At 47.2% G+C, this 13,678-nt stretch overlaps 1 protein-coding gene across 2 annotated transcripts in view; it reads left to right on the forward strand.

Annotated features, from left to right (window-relative positions):
* The window catches only part of COX10 (cytochrome c oxidase assembly factor heme A:farnesyltransferase COX10), a 109,638-nt gene that overhangs the window by 1,709 nt on the left and 94,251 nt on the right, over nt 1-13,678 (forward strand). For both annotated transcript variants that reach the window (XM_066264285.1, XM_066264286.1), the window contains 2 exons: nt 4,603-4,736; nt 6,536-6,857. In XM_066264285.1, the coding sequence (XP_066120382.1) occupies nt 4,603-4,736; nt 6,536-6,857 (456 nt within the window). The remainder of the gene's footprint in view (nt 1-4,602; nt 4,737-6,535; nt 6,858-13,678) is intronic.

Raw genomic sequence — 13,678 nt, forward strand, 5'->3', positions numbered from 1 at the left:
CTGTAACGCGCTTCCGTGGCCCCGGGCGAGGGTTTTTGATCCAGTGTCACCTTTACAGAGACGCCCACCCTGTCTACTACCTTCTGTCTAGCAGTAGAGCTCCTGGCCGTCCGTCTCCACGTCTCCCGTGGCGCCCTCGTGATGGCTCACAAGTCTGAGTGTGTGTTTATGCACTGACTTATCCGATATGTCTCCCAAGCAGAATATGAACGTTGTGAGGGTAGGAACGCTTCTCCCGCTCACCTCTGTGACCCCAGTGTCCAGAGGAGTCCCTGATGCCCCCGTTGGCTCTCAGCCGTGATTTGTGAATGAATGAAATTTGTCCAGATGGAGGTACTCAAGAGGACATTGAGGAATTACTTTGCCCCCTGTGGTTTAAGGATGATAACTAACGGTTCTGGAAGGAAGGGGTTGATGCTGGTCTAGATTGGGGATGGATCGGAGAATCCAGCGACGCCCTTTTTGGACAAATTCCAGGAACATTATTTTCCGGCCTCCTGTTTCACAAACTCTCTGGAGCACCTGGCAGTATTGATCACTGAATCTATGAAGTCCCCCCCCCCCTTTTTTTTTTTTTTTGCTCATAGCATTGTTATTTTGGGGGGTCTTTTCTGGTCTGTAGGATCTCAGGGCAAATCATTTGACTTTTCTGAGATTGAGTTTACTCATCCATAAAGTGTAGTTGAATTAGATGATTTCAAAGGTCTCTTCTGGTTCAAAGGTGGGAAGAGGGTGGGGAGTGGGAGGGGATAGAGATGGCCCTTAGTATGGTAGTTGTTGAAGCTTAGGGAAGTGATCCGGGCTCACTGTATTCTTCTGCTTTGTATTTGACTGAAGTTTTCCATAATGAAAAGGTTGTGTTTTTTTAAGTCTAGGATTCTGTTTGAATTAACTTGTTACCTTCTACCATTCCTGACTGTGAATGTTCTTTGATCCTGACTCTAAACACTCATTCTCAGAGACCTTAGCCTGTCTTCCTTCCTTCCTTCCTTCCTTCCTTCCTTCCTTCCTTCCTTCCTTCCTTCCTTCCTTCCTTTTTTTCTTTTCTTTCTATCTTTCTTGTTTTTCTCTTTCTCTCTTCCTCTCTCCCTCTCTCTCTCCTTCCTTCCTTCCTCCTTCCTTTTCTTTTTTTTCTCTTCTCCCTCCCTCCTTTCCTCCCTCCCTTCCTCCCTCCCTCCCTTTTCCCCTTTTTCCTTCCTTCTTCCTTCCTTCTTCCTTCCTTCCTTCCTTCCTCCTTTCTTTTCTTTTCTTTTTTTATTTCCTCCCTCCCTCCTTTTCTCCCTCCCTCCCTTTTCCCTTTCTTTCTTTCTTTCTCTCTTTCTCTCTTTCTTTTCTTCTTTCTTTCTATTAAGTGAGAGGAGGGGAGGCAGAGAAACATACTCCCATATGCTCCCTGACCTGGACCCAGCCAGCAAGCCCCTACTGGGTGATGTTCTGCCCAGCTGGGGCCATTGCTCTGTTGCTCAGCAGCCCAGCTTTTTTTAGTGCCTGAGGTGAGGCCAGGGAGCCATTCTCAGCACCCGGGGCCAACTTCACTCAAACCAATTGAGCCATGGTTGCAGGAGGGGAAGAGAGAGAGAAAGGAGAGAGGGGGGGGGAGAGAAACATAGATACTTCTCATGTGTGCCCAGACCAGGGATGGAACAGGACATTCACAAGTCAGACTGATGCTCTACCACTGAGCCAACCAGCCAGGGCCTCAGCCTTTCTTAGTGTTTGAGTTATCACCTCTGTACAGAGGGTTTTCTAATTCGCGTTCCTCAGAATAGCTGTTTTTTCTGCCTGTTGGTTCTGTCCTTGAGCTTCTGTAGGACAGTTCTACTTGGCCGCTCATGATCCTCAGGTCCCAGTAAGTGGGCTGTGTGTGCATAGTGTCCACGGGTTTGTTGTTGGGTCAGTCTTTCCAGTGTTGGTGGGAAGGAGTTAATAGCTTAGCCTCTTGAGGTTATGAACAGAATTGCTAAATTCAAGAAATCTGCTAGTAAGTGGCCTACCTGATATACTCTGATCCACTTGGAAGAGCCACCGTAAGAGCCTGATGAGAAGGAGTAACAGAGGGTAACCACAGACTGTGTTAGGTATCGCGTGGTCATGTCTGATATTGCTTCTAAAAATCCGAGGTATGTGATAGCCATGAGAAGAAAATTCAGGGCCTTCCGCTACTTGTCTGCCTACCTCACTTTAAAAGCCCTCCGATCATGACTCATTGGTGATGGTGGATAGTGAATATGGCCACGTTTCCAGATTTTTAATGTATCTGTCATAAACTCTGTGTGTATTCAAACCTAAATTTGTTAACAGAGAGCTGGAACATCTGAATTTCTAGGCACCAATTCATGCAAATGTAGCATGCTTTGACTAAATGACGTGTTTTCATCATTTGAAAGCACAGTTTCCTAGCTGGTTTTCTTTTCTTACTATCATTCTGTAAGTCTCAGTTTTACCCCTTCGTCATGAGAGAGATTTTTGTGGGGGTTCTTTTCTCTCCCAGCAACATGCATTTCTTCCTGGATCTGAAGAACTAAAAACTGGTTTTGAAATTTAGAACCAGAACAATAAAAGTTTGATGTCTTCTAGACAGAATTATTTAATATTCAAATCTGATTATCTTAAAGAATAATGTTAAGTACAAAAAGGGAAAGTCAATGCCATCAAAATTATAAGTAAAACTGAAATATCAGAAAACTGATTTCAAGAAATCTCAAAAAAAAACAAAAACCCCACTGCTTTTCCTTAATATTGTACATACATATGCAGGTAATTACACATTCACATCTATGGAATACCAGCATTTCATCATTAACTGAGGTTTGAGAATCTGATTTCAGTGCAGAAGTGACTTTATCTCCAGTCTAAGATAATTACTGTGTATTCCCAGGGGCAGTGATATAGTTCTTCCCACAATCCAAGTAAACTATGCGGTGATCCAGTCATCAAACATTGTTGCATTGTTACATGAGAAGCAGTCTGCTCTCTGTTGTAGCAAAACGTAAGACCCTGCTACCAAGGAACTAAAAAATATGCTGGAAACAAATGGAAAGAATTTGCACTAAGACGTGCCCAAAATAAGAGTATCAAGTAATAGAGTAGTTGAAAGAGACTTGGAAAATTTGACAGGTGAGGCAAGGAGCCTCAGGCAGGCGAACAGCAAGTAGGTGAACAAGTTGTGAAGTGTGATGATGAGACAACATTGCTGCGGTGAGTCAGTAACGTACATGTTTGGGTGGATAGTGGATGTATTTTGGGCGTCAGGAAGAAAACCGTTGGCTTTATGGGAACTAAATTGGACAGGGAAGCCCATCACTGAAGTCGAGATGACTGGCTTTAATCGGTACGACTTCACTCTAGTCCACATGTAAGATAATAAGGGTCTGGGTAGCAGGCATGGAAGGAAGTAGACAGATCTGACCTGTCTTTCATAGTCGACTGGAGTTGATGTTATTCAAAGATTAAGGAAGAATTCAAGGTGGTCCTGAGGTGTAATGGTTTATCTGCAGTGTGGGTGAGAAGAGTGGCATCTTAAAGACAGTACTGCAGCCCATCCACGGAGACGCTCAGAGAGCCATTGGAGATAGACACAACGACTCCAGAAATACGTTGAAGATGAAAGATCACCCTATGCTTGCGCTTGCTCAGGGGCAGTAGGAACACAACTGACTTAAAGTGGCAGACACAGCAGGAGAAGACACCAGAGGAAACTAGTGATGAGTGACAGGCAGCAGGAAACCAGGACCCCTGAGTGTCACGGAACCGTGGCAGGAGAGGCTTAGAAAAGGAGCGTCTATTGCTGTCACGATACTGTGGGAGGCTTGGCTCGGATGAGACCTTATGCAGAAGCATTGGATTTGTTAATATTTGAGAGGTTTAGAAGAATTATTCAAAGCCAAATTTCTGCCTGCCTGACCTGCGGTGGCACAGTGGATAAGGTGTTGACTTAGAATGCTGAGGTCACTGGTTCGAAACCCCGGGCTTTCCTGGTCGGCGCATAGGAGAAGCACCCACTACAAGTTGATGCTTTGTGCCTTTCCCCACCCTTCTTTCCTTTCTCTAAAACATCAGTAAATAAAATCTGTATTTAAAAAAAAAAGCCAAATTCCCGTACAGCAAAAATATTTTCTTTATAACGAGATTGATGAAGTCATACTTTATTGAGAACTATTTCTCACCCCTTTAGTTGGTTTACCTGACACGGCCAGAATATTAATCTGAAATATAGCTTCCAGTTTGCATTTGTTTATTGAGAAAAATTATGCTTCTCATTCTATATCTTTTTTAAAAAGTGATTGAACTGATTATTTTATATTTTTTTCCTAAAACTGTCTGTAGTGCTGCCATTTTGGCATTTGATGTAACAAAAGCATGATGATCCTGAAATGAAAGATTTCCCTATCGCCTGATGGAAGAATTCCGCCAACTTAATCAGGGAGTGAGGCCGATAGATTGTGTTTATTTACAAATCCGGATTCGATCATTCCACACCTACGGCCCGTCCCGTATCCATTACTTACCATGGTGCACGCATTGCTTCTATAGGGGCGGTCGTTTGTTTGGTGAGAAGCATTCATCGTTTTAACATCTCCCCCTCTTCCATCTCTGTGACAGGCTGGGTCGGAGGATGTGCCTGGTACCTAGAGAGAAGAGCCCTGCAGGAGTCCCCTCACCAGCGCCTGTGTCTCTTTAGGAACGGCAGTAAGCAGTGGATGACATCCCAGCACTTGACCTTCCTCAGACGCACGGTACGTTCTGTGTGGGAAGACCTTCCCCTCGCTGCTCCCTGCCTTTACTTTCTCCGCAAGTGGGCACTTCAGGAGCTCGTTTCATGGGCAGAGTAGTAAGAGGTGCTGCTAGGAAAGGACTTTTATGTAGTGTCCTTTCCAGCCTATCGAGACCCCTTCGTCCCTTGTTTGGATCATGCTTGACTGGAACCAGAATAATTCTGGCGTTTGAGCATAAAAGTCTGATCTCGAACTTACTAATTAAGTTTGGGTCAAGATTGAAAATATATAGCATGTTTTGAAGAGGGTAATATTAGGGAAAACTGAACTGTGTATCATCCAGCTTTTAAAATGCTTTTAAATGTTGTGGCTACATCAGGAATAACAGAAATAATTGTTTCAAGTCTTTCAGACCCATGCACTTCTGACTCAGACACAGGGAGCTTTTAGTAATCCGCTAGGCGTTCTGCAGCGGGCACGGATGCTATCACTCAGCCCCCTCGAAGGCCTGCACCTCAGCCACTTCCACGGTCACTGTGGGCAACATGGTGACTGGCTCTACATGGCCAGCGAGGGCATGTGGCATTTTGTCAAATAGAAAAGTATCACAGGATGGAGAAGTGATAGCTAGAAACTCGTAATTATAGTGCAAGCATGAAAGAATAGCGAATTTGTAATCTATAATCTTATTTGACGTTTCTCTCATCTTTTTTTTAAACTTAAAATGCACACTTTTTAACTTAAAACTTAAAGTCTCATAACCCTGTTTTGGAAAGAGATTTTTATTTTCAGTAATGTTCAGATTTTTATGTTGGGGTTTCAAGGATAATGGATATTTAGATGAGAGAAACTCAAATATGTATTATACCTTTTTTTTTTTTTAATAGATACAGAGAGAGAGTCAGAGAGACAGATAGATAGGGACAGACAGACAGGAACGGAGAGAGATGAGAAGCATCAATCATCACTTTTTCATTGCGACACCTTAGTTCATTGATTGCTTTCTCATATGTGCCTTGACTGGGGGGCTACAGCAGACCGAGTGACCCCTTGCTCAAGCCAGCGACCTTGGGTCCAAGCTGGTGAGCCTTGCTCAAACCAGATGAGCCCGCGCTCAAGCTGGCGACCTCGGGGTCTAGAACCTGGGTCCTCTGCATCCCAGTCCGACACTCTATCCATTGCGCCACTGCCTGGTCAGTATATTATACCTATTTTTGATGCAAGCAGAACTCTGGATTTCTTCATGAGGTTGTATTCCTAAGACTGGTGTGTGTAATAGAAAAGTCTAACTAGTCATCAGGATAGGTGGCTCCCCTGTGACTAACGGGTTGTTGATTCTTGGCTTTGTCCATTTCTCAGCCTTGATTTTCTCATCTGTAGATTAAAGAGAGAGGACCTCTAATAAGGACTCCTCTTCTTTGCAACAACTGTTGCAAAGCTTAAGTGAGTGAGCACTATAAGCTGCAAAAATATAGAATGTAAAACTATAAACTGTTGCAAAGCTTCAATGAGCCATATAAACTGCAACAATATACATTGTGTATCTTTTCTTTTAAGGAACTTAAATTCCAAGGATTTTTCTAAACCACAGAACTTGAAAACTATGGCTGAGGCGTTCATTGTATTCTCCTTATCTCTCAGTCTAATGATCTCCCTGTAATAAGCGCTCTAATGTTAGTTCACCTGTCATGTATCTGTCACGTTCTAGGAGATTTATTTTTTAAATCCCCTGAACTTCGGACGGATGGAAGCAGTAACTACACAACCATTCGGGCGCAGTTTGGGCTTCGCATAGTGACATGTAACCCTTTTACATTTAGTATGTCACGCAGCTGGCCAGGAGCCTCAGCCAACAAGCAAAGCCGAAGTCAGAGCCCGTGGCCTCCCCTTTCCCCGAAAAACCGTCCCCGACTGAGGCCAACACAGAAATGTACCAGACGAAACCTCTTCCGCCGTCTAGCCTGTCTTTGCCCAGAAAGCCCAACAAAGAGGCCTGGGCAGAACTCGGATCCGGCCCCGTGGTCAGAGGCCCGGTTGACGTGGGGGAAGAGAGGAAAGAGGAGAAGCAGTGGAAGGAGATGAAGCTCTGTGTGGACGACCTGCCAGGGATTCTGGCCCGACTGTCCAAGATCAAACTCACAGGTACTCTGTTTTTCCCGGTGTCGTTAGCTGTGCGCTCGAGGCTTCATGTTTAGTTAAACCAAAAGCGAATTTTATTGACTGTCTCAAAAGGAGCGTTTTGAAACTGCAGATCTGCTCTTAGTGTTTTACCGCTGCAGTTTGATTAGAGTCTGAAATCAAAATCAAATTTTCTATAGCCTGTCTCCACAGCATTGTAAATAGTGTTGCACTACCCAGATTGTACTAGAAATACTCTCCTTTACTTGGAATTAAATAGAGTGCGTACCTGCTTATTTCCTGTCGTGTGTGTTTCCACCTGCTGTTCTTTACAGAGGCAGGAAGACGGTGCATTCTGCTTGTGTGAGTTCTTGAGACGGGCTCAGTGCTGCTGGGCTCAGTGTGCAGTGGGCGGAGGGACAGTGGCCGCTGGGACGCGCAGCTCACCGCTGCTGTGCTTCCTGTAGGACTTCCGGGGTCGTCCCGAGTGTGCAGGCGTGCTGGTGCTGCTCCAGAAGGGCTTTAGAGCTGGATTGATTGATTTATTGAATATTTGTTTGTTTTTTGCATAATTGTAGCAAGCTGCACCAAATTTTATTGCATGCCTTTGGGTATTCAACCATCAGAATGTCTTTGGTTGTTGCAGCCACCCCCTGAGTCAGGTGAAGCTTTGTAATTGTCATCCCATCCTGTAGCTAAACCGGGACGTAGCTTCTAGGCTGACTGTTTTAGAATGCATGTTCGGGGTCATCCCGCAGACTGAAGACCTGGGCTCCTCTTCTTGGGTGAGAATAAGGAGAAGTAAAGGGTAAATGATCAAGTTATACTAGGTCCTCTTTGAGGGACAGAAAGTAGCAAGTATTATTATTCAGTCACCTGACCAGTGGTGTCTCAGTGGATAGAGCGTTCACCTGGAATGCCGAGGTCCCAAGTATGAAACCCTGAGGTCACTGGCTTAAATGTGGGATCATTGACGTGATCGCAAGGTCACTGGCTTGACACCTAAGATCGTGGCTTGAGCCAGAGGTCACTGGCTTAGCTGGAGCCTCCCGGTCAAGACACATAGGAGAAGCAATCGATGAACAACTAACTAAAGTGACACAATTTCTCAGTCTCTCTCCTCCCTCTTTCTCTGTCCCTTCCTGTCTCTTTCTCTCTCAATTATCAATTAAATAAATAAATAAATATTATTGAGTTGAAATCAGCGAATAAACAGATGAGACAGAGAGAGAGGCTTTGAAGAGTAGAGATCAAAGAAAGAGTGGTTTTTGTTTATTTCTCAAGAACATCAAGCCTGAAAGAAGGTAAAGCAGACACAGCTTCTTTCCTCGGTGACCAAGTTCACTTACAGAAAATCTTTCTCGGGGGGTGACACATGAGGAGGAGAGAGGATTGTGGGGGAGACGCAGATGTCGCTTCTCCTGTGTGCCCTGACCGGGAATCGAACCTGGGACATCCACAGGCTGGACGGACGCTCTAGCCACTGAGCAAACTGTCCAGAGTCCATGTAAATAGTTTTTTAACATTTATTCTCATAATGCTTATTCTTTTAGGAACAAAGAGGAAAGTATGATAGTCAGTTTAGGATTTCTTTTTTGAGGCCACATCTTCCTTTCCTTCCTAGTAGCTATCGTCTTGTTTTTCCTTTTACCTGCCTTGCATTGTGGTTTCTCTAAATAGGCAGATGCAAGAGTTTGATATTTAAAACATGGTACCTAAAATCTGAAGCAGTAATTAACTTCCTCATTTAATAGCACACACCGGGCTGTGGGATGCACACCGACCCGCTGGTCCCTTGTCAGTGTGCAAGGGAGCGCACTAACTCACTAACTCGTGTAAATGGAGCTTTCTGGCCACTCTCCCCGGGGATTCGGATCCCGCGGGCCGGGACAGGACCCAGAAGTCTGGATTTCTGACAGGCACGCCAGGTCAGGTGGTGCCGGACCCCCTTTGAGGAGGAGGAGTCGGTGTTGTGGAGGCAAAGTGCCTGTCCAGGCCTGCTGGTCTGGCTGGGTGTGGGAGTGGACTCACCCGTGAGAGCCAGAGCGGTCCTGGTCCTCCGCACTGGACAGCGGGGAGGCCAGCTGGGCCGGCCCTGGACCACACAGGAGAATGACGCCAAAGCAGATGCCCCCGGAGAGGCCACAGGAGTCCCGGGCAGTAAATTTCTCCTCGCATCATTTTCTATATTCCGTGCCCGGGTTCTAGATGAGCTAATTGAATTAAAGTCATTTCCTCTCTGCTTATTGCATTTAAAGAGGCAGCACCCCCTCGGGGGACCCCGGCCCTCTTATTTGACCCTTTCCCTTCCTCTTTGGTTTATTGCTTGAATTTACGCATCTTGGAGTCAGCAGGATTTTTAATTTTTTTTTTTACTTTGTCCATTGATTTCTTTTGGCCTCTTGAACATCTTGGGCAATTCATTTACAGGGAATGATAGCCGAGCAGGAATATCTGGGAATGAGCGATCGCTTTTATATTATAGAACTCGTCTCTCTTCCTTGCCTGTTCTTGTTTACAGCTGTGAGATACCGGGGAGAGTTCACTCTGGAAGAGAGAAGGGCCGCGCGGTGACAGCCCGTCGGGCTGCTGGCTGGCAGGAGCCGGTGCCTCGGCATTTGGGCCGGGATCTGGGCCAAACGCTCACTGGTGCTAATGCCATTTAAAGCTTTTTTTTTTCTTTTTTCTGAGAAAGGAAGTAAGATTGAGTTTATAAAGAAATAATATGTCTCTCTTGAGTTCCTTTTGCCAGCTGAGCTATTTACAGTGTGTTCTTGGAGTTTGTTGGGAAGGACCACACCGGGGTAAAGAAATTTTGGATGAGGATCATAAGGCGCTTTGGTGACCAGACTGAATTTATACTTCATACAGGTCAATAAAAAGCAGACATTCTTCTGCTAAATAACATCTGTGCTGAAAAGCTATAACACATTTTCTGAGGCCAGAACACTAAAATAGATTGTTTCTTGGAACCAATAGATTATGTGCTTGATGGAACTGATAGAAAGCCTGTCGATGTGTAGATTCTCCCCGATGCCGCAGGGCCTAGAATGTTAACTTTTACTAAAAGAAAAAAATAAAATAAAGAAACAGAAATGGAGGATACAGTTGTATTTTATTTAGATTGCTTGTGTAGTTGTGAGTGTATCTGTCTTTAGCTATCAGATACTGTACAAGAGATTTTCCAAATGTTCACAGAAATATTAAGTAGAATTATAATTTCCTGAATTTTAATTTCTATTTTGAAATAATTGCCTTAGTAATTATATGCATATTAAATGTAAAAGTAGTATTTTTATTATTATACGTTTGCTTTAGAAAAAAGTGGAAAATATAGATAAGCAAAAATGAGCAGAATGGAATCCCCTATAATTCCATCCTCTCAAAATCATAACCATTTCATAGTTTTGGTGTATTCTAGAATTTTTTCCAGAATATATACCTCTCGTTCATATATTCTCACTTTTTAAACAAATATAAACTCAAAATGGAAATATTTTGTGTAATTAAAAAAAATTACTTTGTTAATATGTTTACCTTGCTTTGGTGACTTTAAAATTTTTTTAAGTAGTGTTTTTTTGTTTTGTTTTGTTTTAAGACAAAAACATAATATACAAAAGGTCTTCTCCAGGCTGTGTAGTAACCAATACTTGCATATAGGTTTTCTGCCTTTTTCTACGCACAGTCTGAGTTTTAATGTTAATATTAATAGCGCCTCTGGAATCCGACTGTCAAGGTTGGAATCTCTAGCCTACCATTTATTATTTTGTGATGATGGGCGTATTATTTTCAAATCTCTAAACCTCAGTTTCTTCATCTGTAAAATAGGGATAATCCTGCCCCGGAGGATTGTTGTGACATTATATGAGATAATGCAGGCAAATAATTTTGTACTGAGCTTAACATAGTAAGGGTTCAAGGAAGGTTAATTATCCTATCCTATTCTATTCCATTCTTAATATTAATGCATATATAGTTTCTATTGTGTTTGTGTTATAAAAATGGGATCATAATATACATTTTTTTCAGTTAATTTGCTTTCTTTCCTAAATGGACATGCTTCCTCATCAATGTAATTAAAACTAGCTCTTTTTTATTTTTTTTTAAGTGAGAGAGAAACAGGAAGGGACAGAGATGAGAAGCGTCCACTCACACTTGGCAGCACTTTAATTATTCATTGATTGCTTTGTCATATGGGCCTTGACTGGGGAGCTACAGTGGAGCCAGTGACCCCTTGCCCAAGCCAGCGACCTTGGGGTCGTCATGTCTATGATCCCACGCTCAAGCCGGTGACCCCGCCCTCAAGCTGGTGAGCCCACGCTCAAGCTGGCACCCTTGGGGTTTTGAACCTGGGACCTATTAGGAGTGGTCCCAGAACATACTTTGAGAACTCTCCTCATCTGTAAAACCCATTCAACACCTTCTCCCCCACTTTGTACCCGCTCTTCTCTCAGCAAACTTTACTACTCCCCACTTGTAACAGAAGCAGAATTGAGGTCTCATCCAGTGGGAACGCGGCAGCTTCCTGCTGATGCAGTGCATGTGCACTGTCACCTGTCACTGCCCTGCCTCCCCTCTGCCCGTGTCCTCCCAGCCTCTCTGCTGATGCAGTGCATGTGCACTGTCACCTGTCACTGCCCTGCCTCCCCTCTGCCCGTGTCCTCCCAGCCTCCCTGCTGATGCAGTGCATGTGCACTGTCACCTGTCACTGCCTCCCCTCTGCCCGTGTCCTCCCACCCTTCCTGCTGATGCAGTGCATGTGCACTGTCACCTGTCACTGCCTCCCCTCTGCCCGTGTCCTCCCAGCCTCTCTGCTGATGCAGTGCATGTGCACTGTCACCTGTCACTGCCCTGCCTCCCCTCTGCCCGTGTCCTCCCAGCCTCCCTGCTGATGCAGTGCATGTGCACTGTCACCTGTCACTGCCCTGCCTCCCCTCTGCCCGTGTCCTCCCCAGCCTTCCTGCTGATGCAGTGCATGTGCAGTGTCACCCGGCACTGCCTCCCCTCTGCCCGTGTCCTCCCAGCCTTCCTGCTGATGCAGTGCATGTGCACTGTCACCCGGCACTGCCTCCCCTCTGCCTGTGTCCTCCCCAGCCTCCCTGCTGATGCAGTGCATGTGCACTGTCACCTGTCACTGCCTCCCCTCTGCCCGTGTCCTCCCAGCCTCCCTGCTGATGCAGTGCATGTGCACTGTCACCCGGCCCTGCCTCCCCTCTGCCCGTGTCCTCCCCAGCCTTCCTGCTGATGCAGTGCATGTGCACTGTCACCCGGCCCTGCCTCCCCTCTGCCCGTGTCCTCCCAGCCTCCCTGCTGATGCAGTGCATGTGCAGTGTCACCCGGCACTGCCCTGCCTCCCCTCTACCCGTGTCCTCCCAGCCTTCCTGCTGATGCAGTGCATGTGCACTGTCACCCGGCCCTGCCTCCCCTCTGCCCGAGTCCTCCCACCCTTCCTGCTGATGCAGTGCATGTGCACTGTCACCCGGCCCTGCCTCCCCTCTACCCGTGTCCTCCCAGCCTCCCTGCTGATGCAGTGCATGTGCACTGTCACCTGTCACTGCCTCCCCTCTGCCCGTGTCCTCCCAGCCTCCCTGCTGATGCAGTGCATGTGCACTGTCACCCGGCCCTGCCTCCCCTCTGCCCGTGTCCTCCCAGCCTCCCTGCTGATGCAGTGCATGTGCAGTGTCACCCGGCACTGCCCTGCCTCCCCTCTACCCGTGTCCTCCCAGCCTTCCTGCTGATGCAGTGCATGTGCACTGTCACCCGGCCCTGCCTCCCCTCTGCCCGAGTCCTCCCACCCTTCCTGCTGATGCAGTGCATGTGCACTGTCACCCGGCCCTGCCTCCCCTCTACCCGTGTCCTCCCAGCCTCCCTGCTGATGCAGTGCATGTGCACTGTCACCTGTCACTGCCTCCCCTCTGCCCGTGTCCTCCCAGCCTCCCTGCTGATGCAGTGCATGTGCACTGTCACCCGGCCCTGCCTCCCCTCTGCCCGTGTCCTCCCAGCCTCCCTGCTGATGCAGTGCATGTGCAGTGTCACCCGGCACTGCCCTGCCTCCCCTCTACCCGTGTCCTCCCAGCCTTCCTGCTGATGCAGTGCATGTGCACTGTCACCCGGCCCTGCCTCCCCTCTGCCCGAGTCCTCCCACCCTTCCTGCTGATGCAGTGCATGTGCACTGTCACCCGGCACTGCCCTGCCTCCCCTCTACCCGTGTCCTCCCAGCCTCTCTGCTGATGCAGTGCATGTGCACTGTCACCCGGCCCTGCCTCCCCTCTACCCGTGTCCTCCCCAGCCTTCCTGCTGATGCAGTGCATGTGCACTGTCACCTGGCACTGCCCTGCCTCCCCTCTACCCGTGTCCTCCCCAGCCTTCCTGCTGATGCAGTGCATGTGCACTGTCACCCGGCACTGCCCTGCCTCCCCTCTACCCGTGTCCTCCCAGCCTTCCTGCTGATGCAGTGCATGTGCACTGTCACCCGGCCCTGCCTCCCCTCTACCCGTGTCCTCCCCAGCCTTCCTGCTGATGCAGTGCATGTGCACTGTCACCTGGCACTGCCCTGCCTCCCCTCTGTCCGTGTCCTCCCCAGCCTCCCAGCAGCCAGCAGTTGGGGCTCCGTCAGCGTGACACCGGGAGTCCCCGCAGGGTCTGCGAGCCCCACCAGCTCCCCCTCCTCCGGAGACCGTGTTAACGGAATCTCTAAGAGGGGGCCCAATAATTGCTTCTCGATCCTGCAGGGCAGATGCGCCCAGGTGCCTAATTATCATTTTGGGGTATTATCCAGGGCTTGGTCTCCCGTTCGAAGCAAAGTATGGGAACACCTCATTTAGTAAGATTAAGGAATAAAACAC

This window comes from Saccopteryx bilineata, chromosome 2 (assembly GCF_036850765.1).
Source record: "Saccopteryx bilineata isolate mSacBil1 chromosome 2, mSacBil1_pri_phased_curated, whole genome shotgun sequence".
NCBI lineage: Eukaryota > Metazoa > Chordata > Mammalia > Chiroptera > Emballonuridae > Saccopteryx > Saccopteryx bilineata.